Source organism: Rhinatrema bivittatum, chromosome 17 (genome assembly GCF_901001135.1).
Source record: "Rhinatrema bivittatum chromosome 17, aRhiBiv1.1, whole genome shotgun sequence".
In the NCBI taxonomy this organism is placed as follows: domain Eukaryota; kingdom Metazoa; phylum Chordata; class Amphibia; order Gymnophiona; family Rhinatrematidae; genus Rhinatrema; species Rhinatrema bivittatum.
Window position 1 is genome coordinate 1,759,791 of NC_042631.1, and position 20,610 is coordinate 1,780,400.

The 20,610-nt window shown below is 44.5% G+C and overlaps 1 protein-coding gene across 4 annotated transcripts in view; it reads right to left on the reverse strand.

Moving 5' to 3' along the window:
- CRY2 (cryptochrome circadian regulator 2) overlaps positions 1–20,610 on the reverse strand; it is a 41,065-nt gene that overhangs the window by 4,219 nt on the left and 16,236 nt on the right. For 2 of the 4 annotated variants that reach the window (XM_029582247.1, XM_029582249.1), the window contains 7 exons: positions 13,589–13,773; positions 9,840–9,928; positions 9,365–9,505; positions 4,855–5,166; positions 4,150–4,301; positions 443–645; positions 196–360 (listed from right to left, as the gene is read on the reverse strand). In XM_029582247.1, the coding sequence (XP_029438107.1) occupies positions 196–360; positions 443–645; positions 4,150–4,301; positions 4,855–5,166; positions 9,365–9,505; positions 9,840–9,928; positions 13,589–13,773 (1,247 nt within the window). Of the gene's footprint in view, positions 1–195; positions 646–4,149; positions 4,302–4,854; positions 5,167–9,364; positions 9,506–9,839; positions 9,929–13,588; positions 13,774–20,610 lie in introns of all 4 variants that reach the window. The other 2 variants (XM_029582248.1, XR_003853199.1) reach the window with 2 other exon arrangements.

The following is a 20,610-nucleotide window of genomic DNA, read 5'->3' on the forward strand; positions in this document are numbered from 1 at the left end:
CCGAAACGGGCCAGCACCAGAGCCAGTGATGTGACCCAGCCCGTTCAATATTCAGCTCTCATCCTCCCTTGCATCTCCTTCAGTTCATGGCAATTTCATGCAGAGAACAGGGCAGGCTATCAAATTAGCACAAATCCCAAAAGAGAAGAATGAAACCAGATGTGACTTAGTCCTAGAGAGGATGAAGCTGTGCACCTGGCATAATGAAGCAGGATGGAGAACGTGGAGCCCTTATGGAAACTACGCATCCCTGGACAGGACCCTCCTCACCTGCCCCGATGGTGCCGCCCTGGCCCGAGGCAGAGCCTGCGAGAGGATTACTGAGCTCCTGGGAAGAGGAGGGGACAGACGCCAGCATACCTGAAACAGGAAGGTGGAAAGACGTGAGATCACTCAGCAGAGGGAGGAAGAGAGGTTTATGCGTCTCGTGGCCTTCACTTACACAAGCCCCTGTAGTGCGACAGCTGCTGATAGACCTGCTTCATGCGCTCGATGTTCAGCCGGCTCGCTTCTGCGTGATTCACTACGGGCTTGGGATAGTCCACACCGATGATGCATTTGGCTGCTTTCTGTAGCGCCTCAGGGGCGTTCCAGGGTTCATAAATGTACCTGGAGGGGAAAGCCTTCAGCTTTGGCAGGTACCGTCTGAAAGCACAGAAGATTCAACTTGAACAACGGGAATTTTTAAAGAGTTAACAATCCCAAGAAAGCTTGTCTTTTCATTGTTTAATTATATTGCTTGGTGTACGGTGAAAGGTTCTTTGCAGATTGCAATACCTTTTACAAGGCCAACATAAAAATGATCCAAAAATGCTGCTACACCTGAGCTTTCAAGAGCACACAGGTCCCCTTTGCAAATATCAGATTCTGCGCCATGAAAGTAATCACTGTTTGGTAGATATTCCAATGATGATTTACCATAATAAAGCAGTTCATTTATGAACTTTTCATATACACCGATATTCGTAGGTCACATCATCCCGGTTTACAATCACCTCATGGAGAAAGGAAGGAGAAATTACACATAGAGGGAGGGGGAAGGGGAGCGCGGGGGTCGGGTGAAAGCAAGCGCATAGGGAGCGAGAATAACAGAAGTAGGGTAGAGTGAGAAAAATAAATAGGAAGTGTAGTAATGGTATTAACATAATCATAACATTTCAGTGGGTTACACCATTAGGGGAAAGGCTCCCCAGAAGAGGCTCTGTGTCATCACGAAAAGCAGGTTATAAATCATATATAATGTATAATGCCGGCTAAGAGGACTATTTCATAGCATGAAATTAATTTTAGATGGAATGTCTTGCCTGATAAAAGGCTATTTTTGTCTCTGGAAGCCAGGGGAGCACAATCCTGATTTATAACACCCAGAACTCCTGGATGTATCAATGGGGAATTTGCATCTGAGGACTTACAGGAACAATACTAGTATTTGTGTCACAGAGAACGCTGCCATAATATTCCAGCACTGCTGACAGCGTAAGGGAACTCATTTGTTTTCTATACTTATTTAAAATTTATTTATTTATTTATTTAAAAACTTTTATATACCGGTATTAGTATGCATACATCATACCGGTTTACAATGTAACTTTAAAGGTAGAAATTACAATTAACAGGGAGGGCGAACAAGGAGGAGTATACAAAGAGCAGGAGGTGGAGGAATTAAAGCAATAAATAAAAACTGCAACGGACTATTTACAGGAATATACAAGGCGTAGGCAAGATACTTGCAGAAGTCGGTGTACTTAATCAGGGTAGGCTTGTCGGAAGAGCCATGTTTTAAGTTTTTTTCTGAACTTGGCGTAACATGGCTCTAGCCTGAGAGTGGTAGGGAGGGCGTTCCATTGTTTAGGGCCTGCAATGGATAGTGCACGGTCCCTAGTAGAGGAGAGGTGGGCTTTTTTCAAAGGGGGAATGGAGAGGGTGCCTTTGTTGACAGTGCGAGTGGGTCGTTCAGTGCGTATAGGACGAAAGGGTTCATCCAACCAATTGGAATTGTGCGAGTGGATGGACTTGTGCACTATGGTTAGAATTTTGAAGAGAATTCGGGATGCGATGGGGAGCCAGTGGAGTTCTTTGAGTATTGGGGTAATGTGATCAGCTTTCCTTGAGTTGGTGATGACCCTGGCGATGGCATTCTGGAGCATTTGTAAGGGCTTGGTGGTGGAGGAGGGTAGGCCAAGGAAGAGGGCATTACAGTAGTCCAGCTTTGAGGAAAGGGTGGCTTGGACGACGGTGCGGAAGTCATGATAGTGGAGGAGGGGTCTGAGTTTCTTCAGGATGTGAAGCTTGAAGAAACCTTCTTTGAGGATGGAGTTGATCTGTTTTTTGAGATTGAGTTGTTGATCTATGATAACCCCAAGGTCTCTTACTGTGGGTTGGGGTGTTATGACGTTGAAAGCTGGATCGTTGGAGATCGGTGGTTTGGGAGGGAGGTGAGGAGAGATAAGGAGCAGCTCTGTTTTGGAGGAGTTTAGAGCGAGGTGGATGTTGGTGAGGAAGTCATTGATGTTGGCAAGACATGTGTTCCAGAAGGCAAGGGCATCTGAGAGAGAGTTGTGAATGGGAATGACGATTTGAACGTCATCTGCATAGAGGTAGAATTTGAGGCCGAGGTCTGTGAGGAGCTGACATAGAGGTGTGAGATAAATGTTGAAAAGGGTGGAGGAGAGGGAGGAGCCTTGTGGGACACCTTGAGACAAGGGATAGAGTGTGGAGTTGGCGTTTCCTATCTTGACGGAGAACTTTCTGTTAGATAAGTAGGATTTAAACCATAGTAGGGCTAGGCCTGAGATGCCTATTTCGGATAGCCGGTTGATGAGGAGGTTATGGTTGATGGTATCAAAGGCAGCTGAGATGTCGAGTAGGGCGAGGAGGTAACAGTTGCCTCGGTCCATGCCTATGAGTAAGTGGTCCGTGAGGGAGAGCAGGAGGGTTTCTGTATTGAGGTATTTACGGAAGCCGTATTGGGCTGGATGCAGAATGTTGTTGCTTTCTAAATATTCTGTAAGTTGGATGTTTACAATCTTTTCCATAATTTTGGATAGGAAGGGCAGGTTAGAGATAGGGCGGAAGTTAGCGGGGTCTTTAGGGTCTAGTGTTGGTTTTTTTAGGAGGGGCTTGACAATAGCTTGTTTAAGAGCATCTGGGACAGAGCCTGAAGAGAGGGAGGAGTTTATGATGTCTGCGATGGGTTTGGATATAGTGTTCGGGATGGAGAGGAGGGATTTTGTGGGAATGGTGTCTGAAGGGTGGGAAGCTGGTTTGAGTTTTCTGAGAATAGATTCCACTTCTTTAGCGGAAGTCAGGTCAAGGGTTTGGAGGGTGGGTGAAGTGGGGGAAGGTTGGAGGGAGGGGGAAGGGGAGGTGGATGGAGAAGGGTGTTGAAATCTGCGGAGGATGTTGGTGATTTTTGTGAGGAAATACTGGGCGATTTCTTCGCTCTTAGTGGAGGCATCATTCTCAGGGATAGTGGGCTGAGAGGATTTGGTGAGGTTGGCAACATAATTGAAAAGGGCTTTCGGGTTGTACATGTATTGGTGGATCTTAGCTGAAAAGTAGTCTCTTTTTGTTTTGAGGGTGGTTATTCTATATTGGTGAAGGGTAGTTTTGAAACTTGAGGCGAGTTGGGGTGAGGGGGCTTTACGCCAGTTTCTCTCACGCTGCCTGAGGGTATTTTTTAGGGATCTTAGTTCAGTCGTGTACCAGGGTTGATGATTTTTTGTGGGTTGGGTAATGTTACGTCTGGAGATGGGGCATAGTTTGTCAGCAATTTCAAGAGTCATGCTGAGCCAGGATTTGATGGCAGTCTCTGAACTGGAGCAGTCAAGGCTAGTGGATGTGTTGGAAATGGCAAGAGCCAGTTCATCTCCAGAGCAGGGTTTCCTGAAGGTGAAGGTGGTGTTGTTTGAGGGAGTGGGGGTAGTAGGGAAGTTAAGGGGGAGGAGGGCTTTTATGAGGAAGTGGTCGGACCAAGGTACAGGGGAGCAGGTGGGGGGGGTGGGATGGTAGGAAGCAGTGGTTGATGAATATAAGGTCAAGGGAGTGACCAGCGTATGGCAAGCGTATGATAAACGGGACACTTCCCAGAGCTCATGACCCAGCCTGCGTTAACAATGACAGAAGCCCCTATGCAAATCATCTCCTCACCTTACATAATCACCACTGGGGTCAGTTCGACGTCCGAAACCCACAGGGCAATAGCAGTGGAAGAACTGTTGGAAGAAGGCACTACAGGAGAGCCACATCCAGCTCCCTGCATTCACACTGAAATCTGCATCCAGTAAGAGCTCATCAAATACCTACCAAGGAAAGAGAGAACAAATGATCTTACAGAGACCCGAGAAAAGATACAGGCATTATAAGACTGAGGAAAATCAGCACACAGAGGACACTTCACTAGCACATTTATTTTCTAAAAGTTAACTGGAGCTATAGTCCTCTATGTATGGGTATCTGCTGGGCATTGTGCAACAACATATTTAAGTCTATGCAAGAGCAGTTTATTTTATATAGCTATCTGCATATGAAGATCTCTAAAAATAATACACCCAACGTATATACAACGGAGGTAAAACAGAAATGCATCAGAACTAACAAATTAGATCAAGCCTCACACACTCAGACTACTGCTGTCTCTCCAGTCATGAGTGGTGCAAAGTAATGCAAAAAAGCATTTCCTGCCATCCTGGAGGAGATGGGATAGAGCTCAGGACTGCAGGGAATCAGATGTTTGTAACAGTTTCCCTTTCAGAACCAACATTTAAAATGAGACCTGAAGGGCTGGGAAGCACAAGGTTATAATCTCAGTTCTTTCTGCTTTGTACTCAATGAATGGAGATGCTCAGCACTTACTCGGACGCCAGACTCCCAGCTGTTCCAGAGATCTCCCCTGGTCAGGAAGCAGGCCACAGCATGCCTGGCTAAGTGATGGATCCAACCCTCCTGCCTGAGCTGGGTCATGATGGCGTCAATCCAAGGGAAGCCAGTTTTGCCTTCTGCCCACTTAGCTAAGGCTTCTGGGTTCTTATCCCAGGGGATCTGGACACAGATCGGATTCCCTTCCATCCGATCAAATTTGGAGTTATTGGTGGCAGCTGTGTAAAAAAACTCGCGCCACAGGAGCTGACCGTAGAGTGAGAGAGGTGGTAAACTGCTCCGCTTCACCTGGAAAATAAAAGCAATAGTTCACAGAAACTAATAGAATCCATAAAGATTATAGTCCCTTCAGGGACGAGATCCTGCTGCCCATGTTATAGCACCACCACCACATTTTACTCCTCCATAAACTGCTGCTTTTGTCTCAAGAATGAGAGCTGGATGAAAGCCAGCCTCTGGCAGGCAAGAGATGCTGCTATATACTAACCTCCTGGCACATGTGAGGCATGGAAACGTGCTTACAAATTCTGCACTGTGGCCTTCAAACTTCCTAACATGAAAATCAGCTAGTAAGCCCTATATTACGCATTAGGAGGGCCAGAAAGATTTTCTTCTAAGCCTGTGGACTTTTTCAATGAGTAATAAGATATTCCCATTAATTAGAAGCTTGCATCAGTACCGTTTCATCATTTAACACTTATGGGTAAATTTTCAAAGCCACGTGTGGGTGTCCATGTGCGCATATGGACACGTGCATGTTATAAAATCGGCTACCCGCACGCACACATGTGCTCCTGATTTCATATAGGCACATGCATGAGCATGCGAGTGCCGATTCACGCGTGGAAGCGCGCGGCGATGAGATCAGGCCTTCCCCAGTTCCCTCCCAGACGGACGCACAAAAAGGGATACTAATGGAAGACTATGGCAGCGGGGCAGCGATGGTTGGCAGGCACCAATTCACAGACACCATGGGGTGGGGGCAATCGACTGGGAAAGGAAACTTACCTGAATCGCCAAAAAGCCTGACTAGGAGACACTACGGGAAGGTACAGAGAGGGACCCAGCAATGGAACAACGACAAAAAAATCCATGAAAAACAAAGTTTTCCACAAGGCCAAAAAACAGCCAAAGTGAGCTCACTCACACCGCAATGCTTACAGCTCTGCAGAAAAAGAGAAGGACCCCGCGTGGACACAGAGTATAGGGAATGCTGGGCATGCTCAGTGTGCCTAGTCAAAGTTCTAGTAACTTGCTGGCGGACAGGACTGACCATTGTCAATCTCCTGCAGGCCGAGTACATCGGGTAACTCGTCATCAGCCTCGGCACCAGGGAAGAACTGGACCGAGCATTGAGGGAAGCCAAAGAAGCATCAGCACCAGTCTCCGTCGATGTACGGTAGTCAAAGTTCTAGTAACTTTGACATAGGTTTTCCGCATTGGGGATCCATCTGATGTCACCCAGGTGTGAGGACTACCATCCTGCTTGCCCTCGGGGAACAAGTATAAAGCTGCATTAACTCAATGGTTAGCATTTTACCCAAGCCTTTTGAAGGATAGGTCAACAGGAGTAAGCTAGCCTGAGTTATGAACTGGATGAAGCTTTTACATGCTACTGAATTCCGCACTGTACTACAAGCTTTGATTCTTCCTATCATTGACTACGTAATGGTCTTTATGCTGGCATCCCTTGTTCAATATTTCAACCGTTACAATTGTTTTTAAACTCTGCAGCTCGGTTAATTGCAGATTTGAAATGCTTTGATCACTTCACTCCGGTTTTGATGGATTTACACTGGCTCTCTATTAGTGAAAGGCTTAAATATAAAATCGGTATGACAATTTTTAACTTGATTAATGTCAGTCCTGTCTTCGGTCCAATGCTATTTTGAAGTTTTACCAACCATCCATAAATTTACAGTCTTCTTAGAGGGGCCTTTTGGACATTCCTTCTCCTAAATTGGCTCGATTACATACTACTCCGGATTGCTCTTTTTCTGTTGCTGATCCAATCCTATGGAACTCCTTTCCCACAGAACTCTGGCTTTGTGACTCAGTCAAAACATTCAGAGGTTTGTTAAAGACTTCTTTTTAGATTAGTCTACATGTAGTTGTATATATTCAATCTGTGGATTTTTTTGTATCTGTTTATATTATTTTGTATTGTTAAATTTTATGAACATTTGATTCTACATCACCTAGACCTATTTCTAGTGTTAATAAATATAAATGAATTTAAAACTCACTTAAGAAACAAGATACGACAGGATGTAATATGCAATTTCAGGCCTTTTATTATGTATGTTTTATTGTAAATTGCCACAATCTGTGGCGTGTGTCATTAAGAAATGTTTTAAATAAAAACAAACAAATAAAACCAAAATCAACATCATTTTAATTGTACACTTTTGTTTTCAGAAAATTGGTTATTAAATAAAATTGCCACTGTGGTATTAAGATATTATCCAAAATAATCATTAAACATACCCCATATTGAAAGAGCAATTTAGCTGGACAGTTCTACATAAACATACTGCAAATTATCTTACAGTTATAAGGCACCACATATGCTTTACTGATAGTGACAGGGGAAACCACAGATTTGTTTATATCTTCCTTGTATCACTAAGCATCTTTAGTTATTCTTTTCTCTTCTAGCACAAACCAAAGAACCATCATGTGTAGTCTCCTTCCAATTCTCTCCTCCCAGCTCTCATTTCAACTATGAGCAAAGGACCATAGACGAGGAGATTGCACCTGCGGCACTTCCACTACTCGATCCATTTGTTTTGATCCAATAGTTTCCTCCTTCTTTATCCTTCCAGCTCAGTTGGAACAAGGGCCAGGAAACGTTGCCATGTGCCTTCATTCACAGCTACCCAGGGTATTTACCCATATTTTATATCCCTCTCCCTCCCTTGAAGCACTGGTCCTAGCCTAGGGTCATGCATGCAACAGTGGTCTTAGAGTCTGGCTATCAGATATTGTTAACCAATGGCAGAGGATTCCCCAGCCTCCGCCGGCCAGGGAATCCCACTCCAGTCCCTCTTCATGGCGCCATGCAGCACTGCCGTTCAAGCACTGAGCTTGAACGGCAGTGCTGCATGGTGCACTTTTTTTTTTATTTTTATGAATTTGTACCCAGATTACAAATTTTGAAAAAAAGCTATACATTGTCTCAAACAGCTGCATTCTGTCAAAATGAATAAAACTGCCTCTCAGTGGAGACACCTGGGGTAAAAATGATACTGGAATGTCTGGGCCCAGCAGTAAAATCTTTACTGTGGTAAGAAAGCAAAGAGACAAAGCTGGAAAGCAAATAGAATCTGATACAGGAGTGAGCAGGGAAAACGGATTGCATGGGCCTGGCAATCTTTGGGGCCGATGCAATATTTGTGCTCAGTGTTCAGCACCCGTTTTCCTAACGCACGCCCAGCCACCTCTCCTGGGCGCGCGATGCGATATTTAAATTAGGGGTCACATAAAAAAGGAAGCAGTAGGAAAAATGTGGACGTGCTTAGCACCTCCTCAGCATCGGGCGCCCAGGAGAGGTGGCTGTCAAGTGGACTGAGAAAATGAACACTCAATATACGAGCATCCGTTTTCTCCCGCTCCCGGCATAGACAAGCTGAAGATTCATGGCTTGGATCGTGTATCTCGTGTCAATCTACGAGCATCCGTTTTCTCCCGCTCCCGACATAGACAAGCTGAAGATTCATGGCTTGGATCGTGTATCTCGTGTCAATCTACGAGCATCCGTTTTCTCCCGCTCCCGACATAGACAAGCTGAAGATTCATGGCTTGGATCGTGTATCTCGTGTCAATCTACGAGCATCCGTTTTCTCCCGCTCCCGGCATAGACAAGCTGAAGATTCATGGCTTGGACCGTGTATCTCGTGTCAATCTACGAGCATCCGTTTTCTCCCGCTCTTGGCATAGACAAGCTGAAGATTCATGGCTTGGATCGTGTATCTCGTGTCAATCTACGAGCATCCATTTTCTCCCGCTCTCGGCATAGACAAGCTGAAGATTCATGGCTTGGACCGTGTATCTCGTGTGTCTATTGGGCATCCAGAATTTTTTTTTCCCCAATAACTTTTCTTTTTAAACTAGATCTGCTTTATTTGGTTCCTCCTCCTTAGTATTGTTGCAATACTATTAAGAATCACAGAAAGCAGGATTTTTCTCTCTTTTTCAATGGGTCCTTGAGCATGGCTTACCATTATGCCAGCCCCAGGCTGCTGTAAAATTTGCAGAGTAGCAATGGGCGCACAGGAAATTTTTTGTATCACGGGGATTAGCCAATAGCCTCATCTACATGGAATTTACATGTGATGAGCGCTTGAGCTATGTGGCGTTTTGGATGCGCTAATCCCCGTATTGCATCGGGGGTTATGGATACGCGTCCGAACGCATGTCAAACCGTCAGTTTCTCTATCCATACCCCATCCCAATATCTCCAGATAACCAAAGTACACAAACTTACCTTCTTATAAAGGTCTCGAAGCCGGTAATAAAATAATCTACAGGATAAGCAGCCAAATCTCAGGTAAGGACTCAGCCCTGTAGGACTAGCCAGCAGGGAGTTGGCATTCATCCTTGGTCTCTCGTAGTTGGCAACCCAAGCCTTCAGTAAGAGGAGGAGGACAAGAGGAGCAAAAGAAAGTATTAAGTTCAGTCAAGTGCCTGCTCATTCATTAACTTAATTCAATAGCACTGTACACAAAGTCGAGTGATAAAAACAACATTTTTATTTTTGCTTATTAAAGAAATCCTAAACATTAACACCTGCATCATCACGACACAGACACTAAGCTAAGCCTGCATGGAGCCAAAACATCATCATCAGCTTCTATTGAGAGCGAGCCCTGCAAGAAATCTTCAACTCAGTTTTGTTCTATCAGATAAACTTGTGTAAAAAAAACCCCTAAAAAACCAAGCGTAATAGATTCTCCCTTTACCTTTCGTTCCAAGTGCTTATCAAGTCGTGCCAAAGCCTCAGTCTCTCCGCCACGCCATACGGCTGGACCCAGTCCTTCAGTACAAAACCCTAAGATGCGATGAGAAGCACCAAAACAACCTCATCAAAAGAAAGAAAAATATTAATTCCCATGCAGCCAATAAAGGCCCAAACAGTCAATCCAATCCACCCAACAAAATGTTTAGGGTTGTAACTGCTGCTCTAAGCAGAATACCCCATGCAGAACTGATACTCCTGGAGTTACCTCTTCATGTCTTTCCTCTAGCCACTAAGCATCCTCCGTTATGTAGCCCATGTCCTTTTGAAATGCATTACGGTTCTATTTGACTTAGGTAGTAATTTAGCAAATAAAAGTATGTTTAGTTTGTCCCACAATTGCTCTAACACTGAGCTGCTTCTAGTTCTATCACTTAACTAGAGACCTTGGGATCTGAGTCAGCTACCCCAGGTCTTACAATCAAAGATTCTACCATTGAGCTAGAGAACCGCAGTCTGAAGAGCTAAGGGAAAATTAGGTTTCTTATCTGCTGATTTTCTTTCCTGAAGCCCTACCAAATCACTCCATATGCATGACCTTTTCTCCCCTACCAGCAGGGAAAGACAGAATAAAAGCTTTGCTAGAACTACATCACCTGCAGTATTACTTTTCCAAAACAACCTACAAAAAAACCCAAACTTGGTGAACTTTTTCCGACAGAGCTCGAAAACAGAATTCTGAGCTATTATATTTCTACATATAAGTAGGCCAATGGGTGCGTCTCTGGTCTGGTCAGACTTCAGGAAAGAAAAATTAGCAGATAAGAAACCTATATTTTACCTTCCTTATTGCCCTTACTAAACCATCCAGATGCATGAGAAGTATCCAAGTTACCCTTAACCTGGAAAGGATCATATGAGACTTGCCCCTCTCAAGCCTGCACACGCAGGTAGTAATGAAGACCACTTAGCAGCCCTATAAATCTCCTATGGCAAGAATCTGGCTCTCCACTCAGGAAGTTACCTGGGCAAAAGTGAAGTGAGCCCGAAGACCCTTTGGATCCAATCAACCTTTAGAAATGTAGGCGAACGTGATGGCTGCCTCAACCCATCTAACAATCGTAGCCTTAGATGCCATCTGACCTTTTGTGTGTCCACTGAGCAGTACAAACATATGGGCTCACAAGCAATAACTGCTGGTCTTTAAATACTTTAACAAAAAGAGAAGTAATGTTTTTATCTGGACAACCACAACCAGTTGAGATGTCTAAATTTACTTTCGAATGACAGGATATCATGATTTCATCAATAGGGCATTTTCCTGGATTCGAGACTTTCATAGAAAGTCTACATCCAGAATTTAGTAAAAGCAGATTTCTATAAATTACGCACCCTCAGACTAAAACAGTTACTGGAACCTGAATGAACGTCATGCATCCTCCTCCCAAGTGTCTTTCCAAAACTCTGGTGGTCCAGACAAAAAGCAGAGACCACTTTTGGTAAAGAGGGTACTGTGCAAATGGAAACTCCTTCCGAATTAATCTTCAAGCATGGATCTCCAGGGGATAAGGCCTGAGCTCCGAGACCCGGCGCACTGAACAAATTACTACCAGAACCACTTCCTTCAATGTCAGGGCTTTCAGAGATGCTTTAAGAGGTTCAAACAGCGCCACACCCAATGCTTTCAAAAACAGAATAAGACACCAGCTGGGGACCATCCCCCTGACTTGGGGGTTTGTAATTGTTTAACCGACCCCCCCTGGAGAAACATTGGCATCTCATCTGGATGTGGCTAAGAGGCATTCTGAATTTTACCAAGGAAACAAAGCACTGCCACATGCACCTTGAGAGAATTCAGGGGGAGACCTCTGCAGTCCCTTCTGCAATAAGGAAGTCCAAAACTGACATCTGTAATGGAAGCAGGTCCACTTTCCTACACCAAACTCAAACATCTTCCAGTCCCAGACGTAGGCCAATGAAATCTGACACTAGCAATCAGCAATGCTGATACTACATCATCCGAGTTACCCTTTAATCTTCAACCTTCTCCTCTCACAAGACAAAAGCAAACCTGCACGTGTTCAAACCTCTGAGATACATCAGATCTCCGGCCCTTGGTGCCTCTGAATCCTTTGCACCACCCTGCCTATGTGGAAACACATATAGCAGGACCCCTGGAGGCCATATCTGAACCGGAGCATCCTAGACTTTCCAACCCTGCTCCGTCTCATGCTGAAAAACTGCAGACATTTGGCATTCTCTGACAGCGCCATCAAGTCCATCTGCGGGACCCCCTATTTGTCTCGAATCTAGCTGGAACGCTATCCTAACAATTTCCATTCAATAGAATAGAAGGTGTGCCTGCTTAAAAGTCCAGCCGAACATTTTCTACTCTGGTAATATGCGCAGCTGAGATTGATAAGAAGTGACACTCTGCCCACCCAAACAGCAGCTTAGTCTCCGCGGAAACCACTGTGCTCTTGGTTCCTCCATTTATCTAGGGCATCGCTGTCGCACTGTCCGAAAACACTCTTACTGCTTACCCCCTCGCTACCGGTAGGGCCTCCTGATAGCTCTTGCCTCTAGACGACTAATGGGCCACAACTCTTCCCTTGTATTTCAGAGACCCTGCACCTTACACCCCTGACAATGAGCTCCCCAGCCACTGAGACTTGCACGCATAGTTATGACTATCCAATCTGAGACTTCCAGCTCCACGGATAGACCGTGTGTTCAGAGGCTGCACTTGGCCTCCAAGAGAAGCAGCATTCAGACATCTTGTAAACGAGGCTTCCAGCAAAAAAGAAGGGCCCTCTGCAACAAGCACATATGAGCTGCTGCCCAAGAGACCACATCCAAGGTTGATGCCATCAACCATTGAACCTGAAGATAATCCCGCACGGCGGATACTGACAGCCAAAGAAACTGGTGCACTCAAGTTTGAAGCCTGTTCATCCTTTCCGTTCTGAGAGAGAATTTGTCTCGCAGAGCGTTAAAGCAAGCCCCCAGATATTCCAGGATCGGAGAGGGCTGAAGCTTGTGAAATTTGATCACCTGGCCTAGGTCCTGTAACAGCCGAACGAACCAGCCCATGTCCAAGAAACGTTCCTCTTCTGACTTCACTCGACTTGACCAGTCATTTACATATGGATGGACTAATGCACCTTCCTTCCTGAGCACTGCCGCTACCATTACCATGACCTTGGAAAAGGAATTGTCACTAAGCCGAAAGGCTGAGCTTGAAATTAAAAATGTACCCCCAGCACTGCAAACCAGAGGAAATGTTGATGATCCTTTCAAACTGGTATATGAGCTCAGGCAGTACAAAGGTCACCGACACCCACACGCTTGCCGTCACACTCAGAAAGAGTGGGGGAGAGAAAACCTTCAGAGTTTGCTCACAAAAGTCCAATGACTGCACGTTTGGCACCTCTACCATCTGCTGGAGACAGAGAAATGCCAAAGGTTGCAAGTGGCACAGCTCCTTATAAGGCTGCTGCCAGCAAAGCGTTCATTCTCTGTCTCCATCCGCTAGTAGGGCAGAAAAACTGGTCTGGTAAGGATAAGGAATGTGAGAGCTTTATTACTCTCCTTTTCTTCTACACAATCTCAGCATTAAAACCCTTCAATCCTCAGTGCTATCAGGCCGGAACAAACAGCTCTGATTCAAGGATTCCACAATCTTGCCTCAATAACAAGCAAAAGGATTCTGGTAAATTATGACATGCTTCCAGCCTCTTCCTGCGCTCATACCCAGCTCCTCCAAAGATGGCACCCCATATGTTTCATCATGGTTCTGCTGAATCTCTGCCTTGCAGGTCTCCATCTGTGGCTCTGTGATGCTGCAGACAGGCTGCCTGGGTAGTTCCATGCGACTGATGATGGCTTGGAAGCGTTTGTATGTCAAGGGTGGCTTCTGATCATTGAGCTCAATTATTCTAAATAAAACCAGAAAGAGAAGCGTTAAAGTCCATAGCTGTCGCCAACCTTCTAAAACACGCAACTGGGCAAGAGGCAAACATTTTATTTTAGAATGAATTTGATTCATCTTTTAAAAGAACATGGTTTGGTGCAAATAAATTAACCAAATGAGATTTATTACTATGGATTAGGAGGTCAAGCTTCAAAGCATTTTACTCACCTGTCTGAAAATTGCCCTCCCTCAATGCGGCTAACTTTGTGCATTGTTTGATATATTTACTTTTAGCCATATTCTGGGTTGTGTTTGGGTCAAATGAATAGGCACTTAAGATTACATTTTCAAATCTTTGTGCATACTTTTCCAGCAAAATTCTAGCACAGAAAAAACTGAGGCAAATGACCATGCAAGACTTTGTAGCTATGTACACGTGGATTTTCACTTTGGGAAGTGGTGCAAAGACCATAGTCTTTGTCCTAATGCAGACAATTTAAAGACTGTCCTCTATAGTATAAACTATAATGTACCTACCCTGTGTACCAAATTCTTGACCTTTCAGCCTGGACCCTTGCAAAGTTTAAATATGTGACCCACTCAGGACACAAAGTGATCCTGGCAAGAAAGATGTAATAGATGCTTGCTTGCTGGTCTTGCAGATTCAAAAGGGCCATGGATCTGGCTGATATGTTTGCCTAATTTTAATCTGATTTTCCTGATGGACTATAAAACTGAGCATAGCACATCATGTCCAACATCCCAGTATCATTCCTGCAAAACTTCATTATCTGTTCCTGACTTTGCTAAGAAATCAAATGCATTATTCTTTATTTAAAAGAATTTATCTGCACACATACAAATAAAGTACAATAACGCCACACAAATACAAAAAAATACAAGAAACAAATAGAGCAGAGTAAAAAACATCAATAAACTTAAAGGCGGCACAAGATGGGGTGTGTGTGTGACAATGTCTAAGAGACTCCAAGCCCAGCTCCCGCTAACATATTCAACGGCAGAAATGGTAAGAGTACACTTATTGGTTAACCTTTTCATATTTTACATTTCTATTTCTGGAACTAATGCAGCACTTTGCAGGGGGATTGGAAGATCCTTTTACTGCAGCCTGCCTTCATATTCATGGTAGTGTCTCCCTTGGGGCTTCTGGGGAGCTTTGCTGCTTTTCACTGAACACAACTCCTCAGGAACTTACAGGAATAAGCAAACAAGGTGTGAGCAGGGTCACAGCCTTAGTGAGATATGCAATTGGGCAGCAGGGAGGCAACTTGTCTGCAGCTTCTCTCAGCCCTACCTCAGACTTGTGAGCTCTGAGGTGCTTGCAGCTCCCTGGCCATAAAAGCTCTAAGTGGCCAGGTTTTCTTAGGATTTTTCCAGGCCCTCTTCTTTTACAAGCTGTACAATTACCAACATGGTGCGGGAGGTCTCTGCTGTACTGCAGATTTCACTACTTTATTTGCTGCCCTGCTATGGCAAATTGTTATTTTTGGGAGGGGTGGGGTTGCAGCTACCTGCCTGCCTTCTCTCTCGTGCATATATGACAATACCACAGTGTGCAGGCTACGCTGTCTAACGCCCACTGTGAAAATCATCTCAAAACGGCAGCAAGGTCCCTTCCCACAGACTAAGATGAAGGAGAAGTCGAATCTTGCAATCTGGCAGAAACCCTGCTCTATTATTAGCAGAGCTAGAGCAATCAGTACAATAAGAGAACCATGTAATTAGTCCACACCTCAGCGGATCAGATATTCTTAAACTGTAAAGTATAAAGATGCAATGTATTTACTCCTCCCACATTGTTCTCATTAGCATTTTCTACTGCAAAATGTTGGTTCTTGAAAAGGAAGAAGCTGAACTGCTGAATTATCTATTCCAAGTGCAATTTACACAAGACTCACATAACCTGTCAAGCTCCCAAGCCTATTACACCTGCCCGAAGTTCTCTTCCTCATTCCCCAGCCAAAAATGAAAAATCTTATGCAACCCTCTTGGCTGCTTTATGTATTATTATTCATTTTCTGTGGCACCTTTAAAGCATTCCTGAGTTCCACCCAGATGACTGCTTTTCTCTTCTTCCTGCACACGGTGAGAGGAGAGACTCATTACTAAAGCAATCAGAACGTCGGCTCTGCACACGGCCTGCTGCGTGACTCGTCCTCTGTGCTCTGCACTGAAATCTCAGAGACTGCAGCCTGCTCTGCTGTGCAAGGGAGGGACGAGGCCGTGAGAGCTATCAAAAGGAAAACAGGTGGGTGGAAGAGAATATACTTCTCTTCACCTTGCACTTCCCACCAGAAGCATAAAATCAGGTATTTCTCATATCAAAGACACAACAACAAAAGATCTGCAAAACTAGACTAGACTGCAGCATTCTGCCAAGCGACAAGCGGCAGGTGTTTAAAATACATATATAAAATCTGATGACATCAGCCGTTATACCTTCCCAGTTTTTAACAGTCATGGTTCAGAGATGCACTGAACCTGAGGCAACGTCCTTGACTTATGTTAAACAGCCTGTAATCGATCTGTCTCCCATAATAGTATACTGGTGCTTGACATCTTAGTTATACTTATATTGCTCCAATAAAGTGAAAGTTACTTACCTGTAGCAAGTGTTCTCCTCTCAGGGGTGTAATGTCAGACAGAACCCTGGTCAGAAGCTTTTAGAGAAGCTCTGAGCTTAAGCAGAATTCTCCTCCTAGGGGAGGCAGGGGGCTCTGTGAATATTTACATCCTGCTGCTGTCCTCAGCAAACACCTGATACAGGTAAGTCATGCTCGCTTTCTCTTAAGAATCTTCACAGGTGGGGAAGCCCTAGCTACAGGTTGCCTTTAACAGAAAAGCAGAAAACACAGCACGGAGAGTGTTAATGAGCACAGCAATGCTTTTGCTGGCAAGAGGTCATTTTCAATAATTTTTTTTTTTTTTTTTGACAAGGCAGCCTGGAAATAAGAAGGAGTCCTAGAGGGAGACTGAGCTGCATTCTAAACCTTAAATAAACCTTTCGGGACAGACTGACCAGATCAAATGTGTGGACTGAAGTCCATGTTGCAGCTCTGTGGACCTGTACCATGAAGGCTGACCTTACGTGGGCCCCCAGTGTTGCCATGGCTCCTTAACACTATGAGTGCCAATGTGTCCTTCCAGACAATCGGCTACCCTAGGGCCCTTTATAAAAACTGGTGCTGTATTAACTGGGCTCACTGATGCGCCCTGTCTCTCCACCAGAACCTGTGAAAGGACCTGAACTGGCAGGTGAGGGGCTCTAGACGCCAATGTAACCCTGTGCGTTGGGGAAGCTTTCTCTCCCAATGCACTTGAGATACACAAAGATGCAGGTGTAGGTACCTCTGATACTAATAAGCTTCCAGGACTGGATGTTGGTCTGCACGGATGTCAATGCTGGTGCAGGAAATCTAGCAAGTTGATGCTCCAGCTCAGCTCCTCCTTGAAAATTGCAGAAGAGTGGGAGGCAGGACGAGAAGTCACAGTGGGAGGCAGGTCGAGAAGTCACAGTGGGAGGCAGGTCCAGAAGTCACAGTGGGAGGCAGGTCCAGAAGTCACAGTGGGAGGCAGGTCCAGAAGTCACAGTGGGAGGCAGGACCAGAAGTCATATGTATTGGAGGATGTCACATTCCTACAGAGAAACTCTCTCTGCATGGCTGCGATTAGGAGGTCAAGTTTCAAAGCATTTTACTCACCTGTCTGAAAATTGCCCTCCCTCCCCACCTGTATCTTCAAGAAATTAAGGGCCAAGCCCTTAATCAACTCATCCTGCAAAAAATCCAAACTGAGCGGGATCTTAACCAAAACGAGGATGAACCCCTCGTTCCTCACACCAAGCTTGAGATGGGAGAGACCAATTGCCTACTTTTTTCTGGGTTAAGTAAATAAATATGGATATCAGAAAGTTGCTTTAGCCACAAATTTTGTTTAAGAGTCACTGATATAAGATGATCATAATGGCCTCAATTCTACAAGAAAAACCATTAAGTCACATAAAGTGGAACATAAGAACATGCCATACTGGGTCAGACCAAGGGTCCATCAAGCCCAGCATCCTGTTTCCAACAGTGGCCAATCCAGGCCATAAGAACCTGGCAAGTACCCAAAAACTAAGTCTATTCCATGTAACCATTGCTAATGGCAGTGGCTATTCTCTAAGTGAACTTAATAGCAGGTAATGGACTTCTCCTCCAAGAACTTATCCAATCCTTTTTTAAACACAGCTACACTAACTGCACTAACCACATCCTCTGGTGAGAGAAAGAAGAAAACTGCTCATTTTCAGATGCTCATTTACTACTGCCAGATAATCTCATGTATTATGAGACATCCTTCTCTCTCCACCATATTACTCCTTAGTTATCTCTTTTCCAAACCTCGGAATCCCTAAAGGTCCCTCTTTATACAACGCTGCTTGACATTCTTTGCTTTGGGATTTGGTCATAGAGCAAATAATTCAATTCGGTGTTCACTAAAGATGACCCTGGAGATGGACCAATGCTGGTTGACAAAACCATGGACAGAAGTGAGGTAGATGCAACCCTATTTACAGAAGAGAATGTATGGGACGAGCTAGGAAAACTGAAAGTGGACAAGGCCATGGAGCCTGATGAGGTTCATCCCATGAATCTAAGGGAGCTCAGAGATGTGTTGGCAAGTTTGCTGAAAGACCTGTTCAATAGATCCCTGGAAACAGGAGTGGTGCTGCAACATTGGAGGAGAGCGGTTGTGGTCTTGCTTCACAAGAACGGTAGCAAAGAGGAAGCTGGAAACTACAAACTGGTTAACCTTATCTCGGTTGTTGGAAAGTTAATGGAGACTTTGCTGAAGGAAAGGACAGTGAACTATCTACAATTGCTCGACCCGAGGCAGCATGGATTCTCCAGGGGAAGGTCAAGCCAGACAAATCCGATTAACTTTTTGATTGGGTGACAAGATAGAGCACTCTTCCTTGATCCAACTATGTGATTTACTTGAATTACAGCAAAGCTTTTGATATGAGAAGCCTGGGAGTGGGAGCCAGGGTGGTGGATAAGAGACAGCGTGTAATGGTAAATGGAACCCACTCTGAAGAGAGAACAGTATTAAGTGGAGCGCCACAGGGATCAGTTTTGGGACCGGTTCTGTTCAATTTCTTTGTGATGACATTGCGGAAGGGATAGAAGGTAAAATTTGTCTATTTGTGGATGATATTAAGATCTGCAACAGAATGGACCTCTAACCTCAAAAGAGCAAAAAGTGACTTAAGAAAACTTGTTGAACATTTGGCAGCTGGGATTCAGTGCCAAGACGTGCAGAGTCCTGCATCTGGGGTGCGGTAATCCAAGAGAGCTGCATATGATGGGGGCTGAGAGGGACCTTGGGGTAATAGTTTCTGGAATGTGACAAGAAAATAGCTAAAGCCAGAAGAATGCTAGGCTGGATAGAGAGGAATAACCAGCAAGAGAAAGGAGGTGATAATGCCCTTAATACAGGTCCTTGGTGAGGCCTCACCTGGAGTACAGAGTTCAGTTCTGGAGCCCGTATCTCAAAAAGGATAAGGAAAGATGAAGGTGGTCCAGAAAAGGGCATCCAAAATGGTGTGGGGTCTGTATCCACAGACTTATGAAGAGAGGCTGAAGGATCTAAATATGTATTCCCTGGAAGAGATGAGACACAGGGAGAAAGGATACAGACCTTCAAGTACCTGAAAAGTCTTAATGATGCATGAACTTCAAACCTTTTCTGTTGGAAAGGAAACTAGAACTAAGGGTCACATTCAAAACTCCAGGGAAGACAAACATCAGGAAATATTTCTAGATGGAGAGGATGGTGGATGCCTGAATACCCTTCTAGAAGAGGTGGCAAGAAAGAAAACAGTAAATAAATTCAAAAGGGCATGAGATAAACATTGTGAATCAGTTGTAAATGAAGGAAAGAGTGCATGGGGGTAACCTGTACGGAGTGGCGGTTACTTCCCGTAACAGAAGGCACAAGGATTACTATTCTTAACCAATTAACCTTGATGCATGTGATGCAACTTCGCTTTCTGCTTTGATGGCGGGGGAAAAAAGGAACTTGGATTCAGAAGACGGTCCGGGGTACAGATGCACAGACGTTAGGGATAAAGCACAGGACTGATTCTATGGCCAAGTCCAAAAGCAAAGCACGTTCCAGCAGCATTGCCTGAATTATCAAGAAGGCTGCTCACCCTGTAAACATGTTACTAGCAGTAATTTTGTTATGGGTTTGACAGTACTTGATTTTGATCGTAAATATTGCTACCCTTAACATAAGGCTTGTTGGTAACCTGCACGGAGCAGCAGTTATTACCATAAGAAACCTACTGGCAGACTGGATGGGCCATTTGGTCTTTTTCTGCCATCGTTACTATCTAGGAGATGCATCAAGCTGCAGTAGAGTTCTAACGTGTAATAGCATATATCGTGCGATATATGCTGTTTATCACATGATATACACAATATTTTGTATAGACCTGCCCAGATTCCCTCCCCATTGCAATGAGCTGCTCTGCATACGATTTGCATGCATGAATTTTGCAAATCCATGCATAACATCAAATTGCCTATTAATGAGCTAACGATACGGTTAACTTAGAAAGTTGTCAGCTAGGTTAAGTTAACACCACCTCCTCAGTTTACATGGCTTTCTTTAAGCTTTATTTCTCTTTGTTATACATTACACACCGTTGTGATCTGGTGATTCTCACTTGGAATGATGTATATAAACTCCTAAATCAATACATAAACTGGTAACCTAATGCAGGGTCCTGAGACTCCCACGTTAGATTTAAAGGATTATGCAAACATTTTAAAAAGTTCCCGCTCCAAAAAGA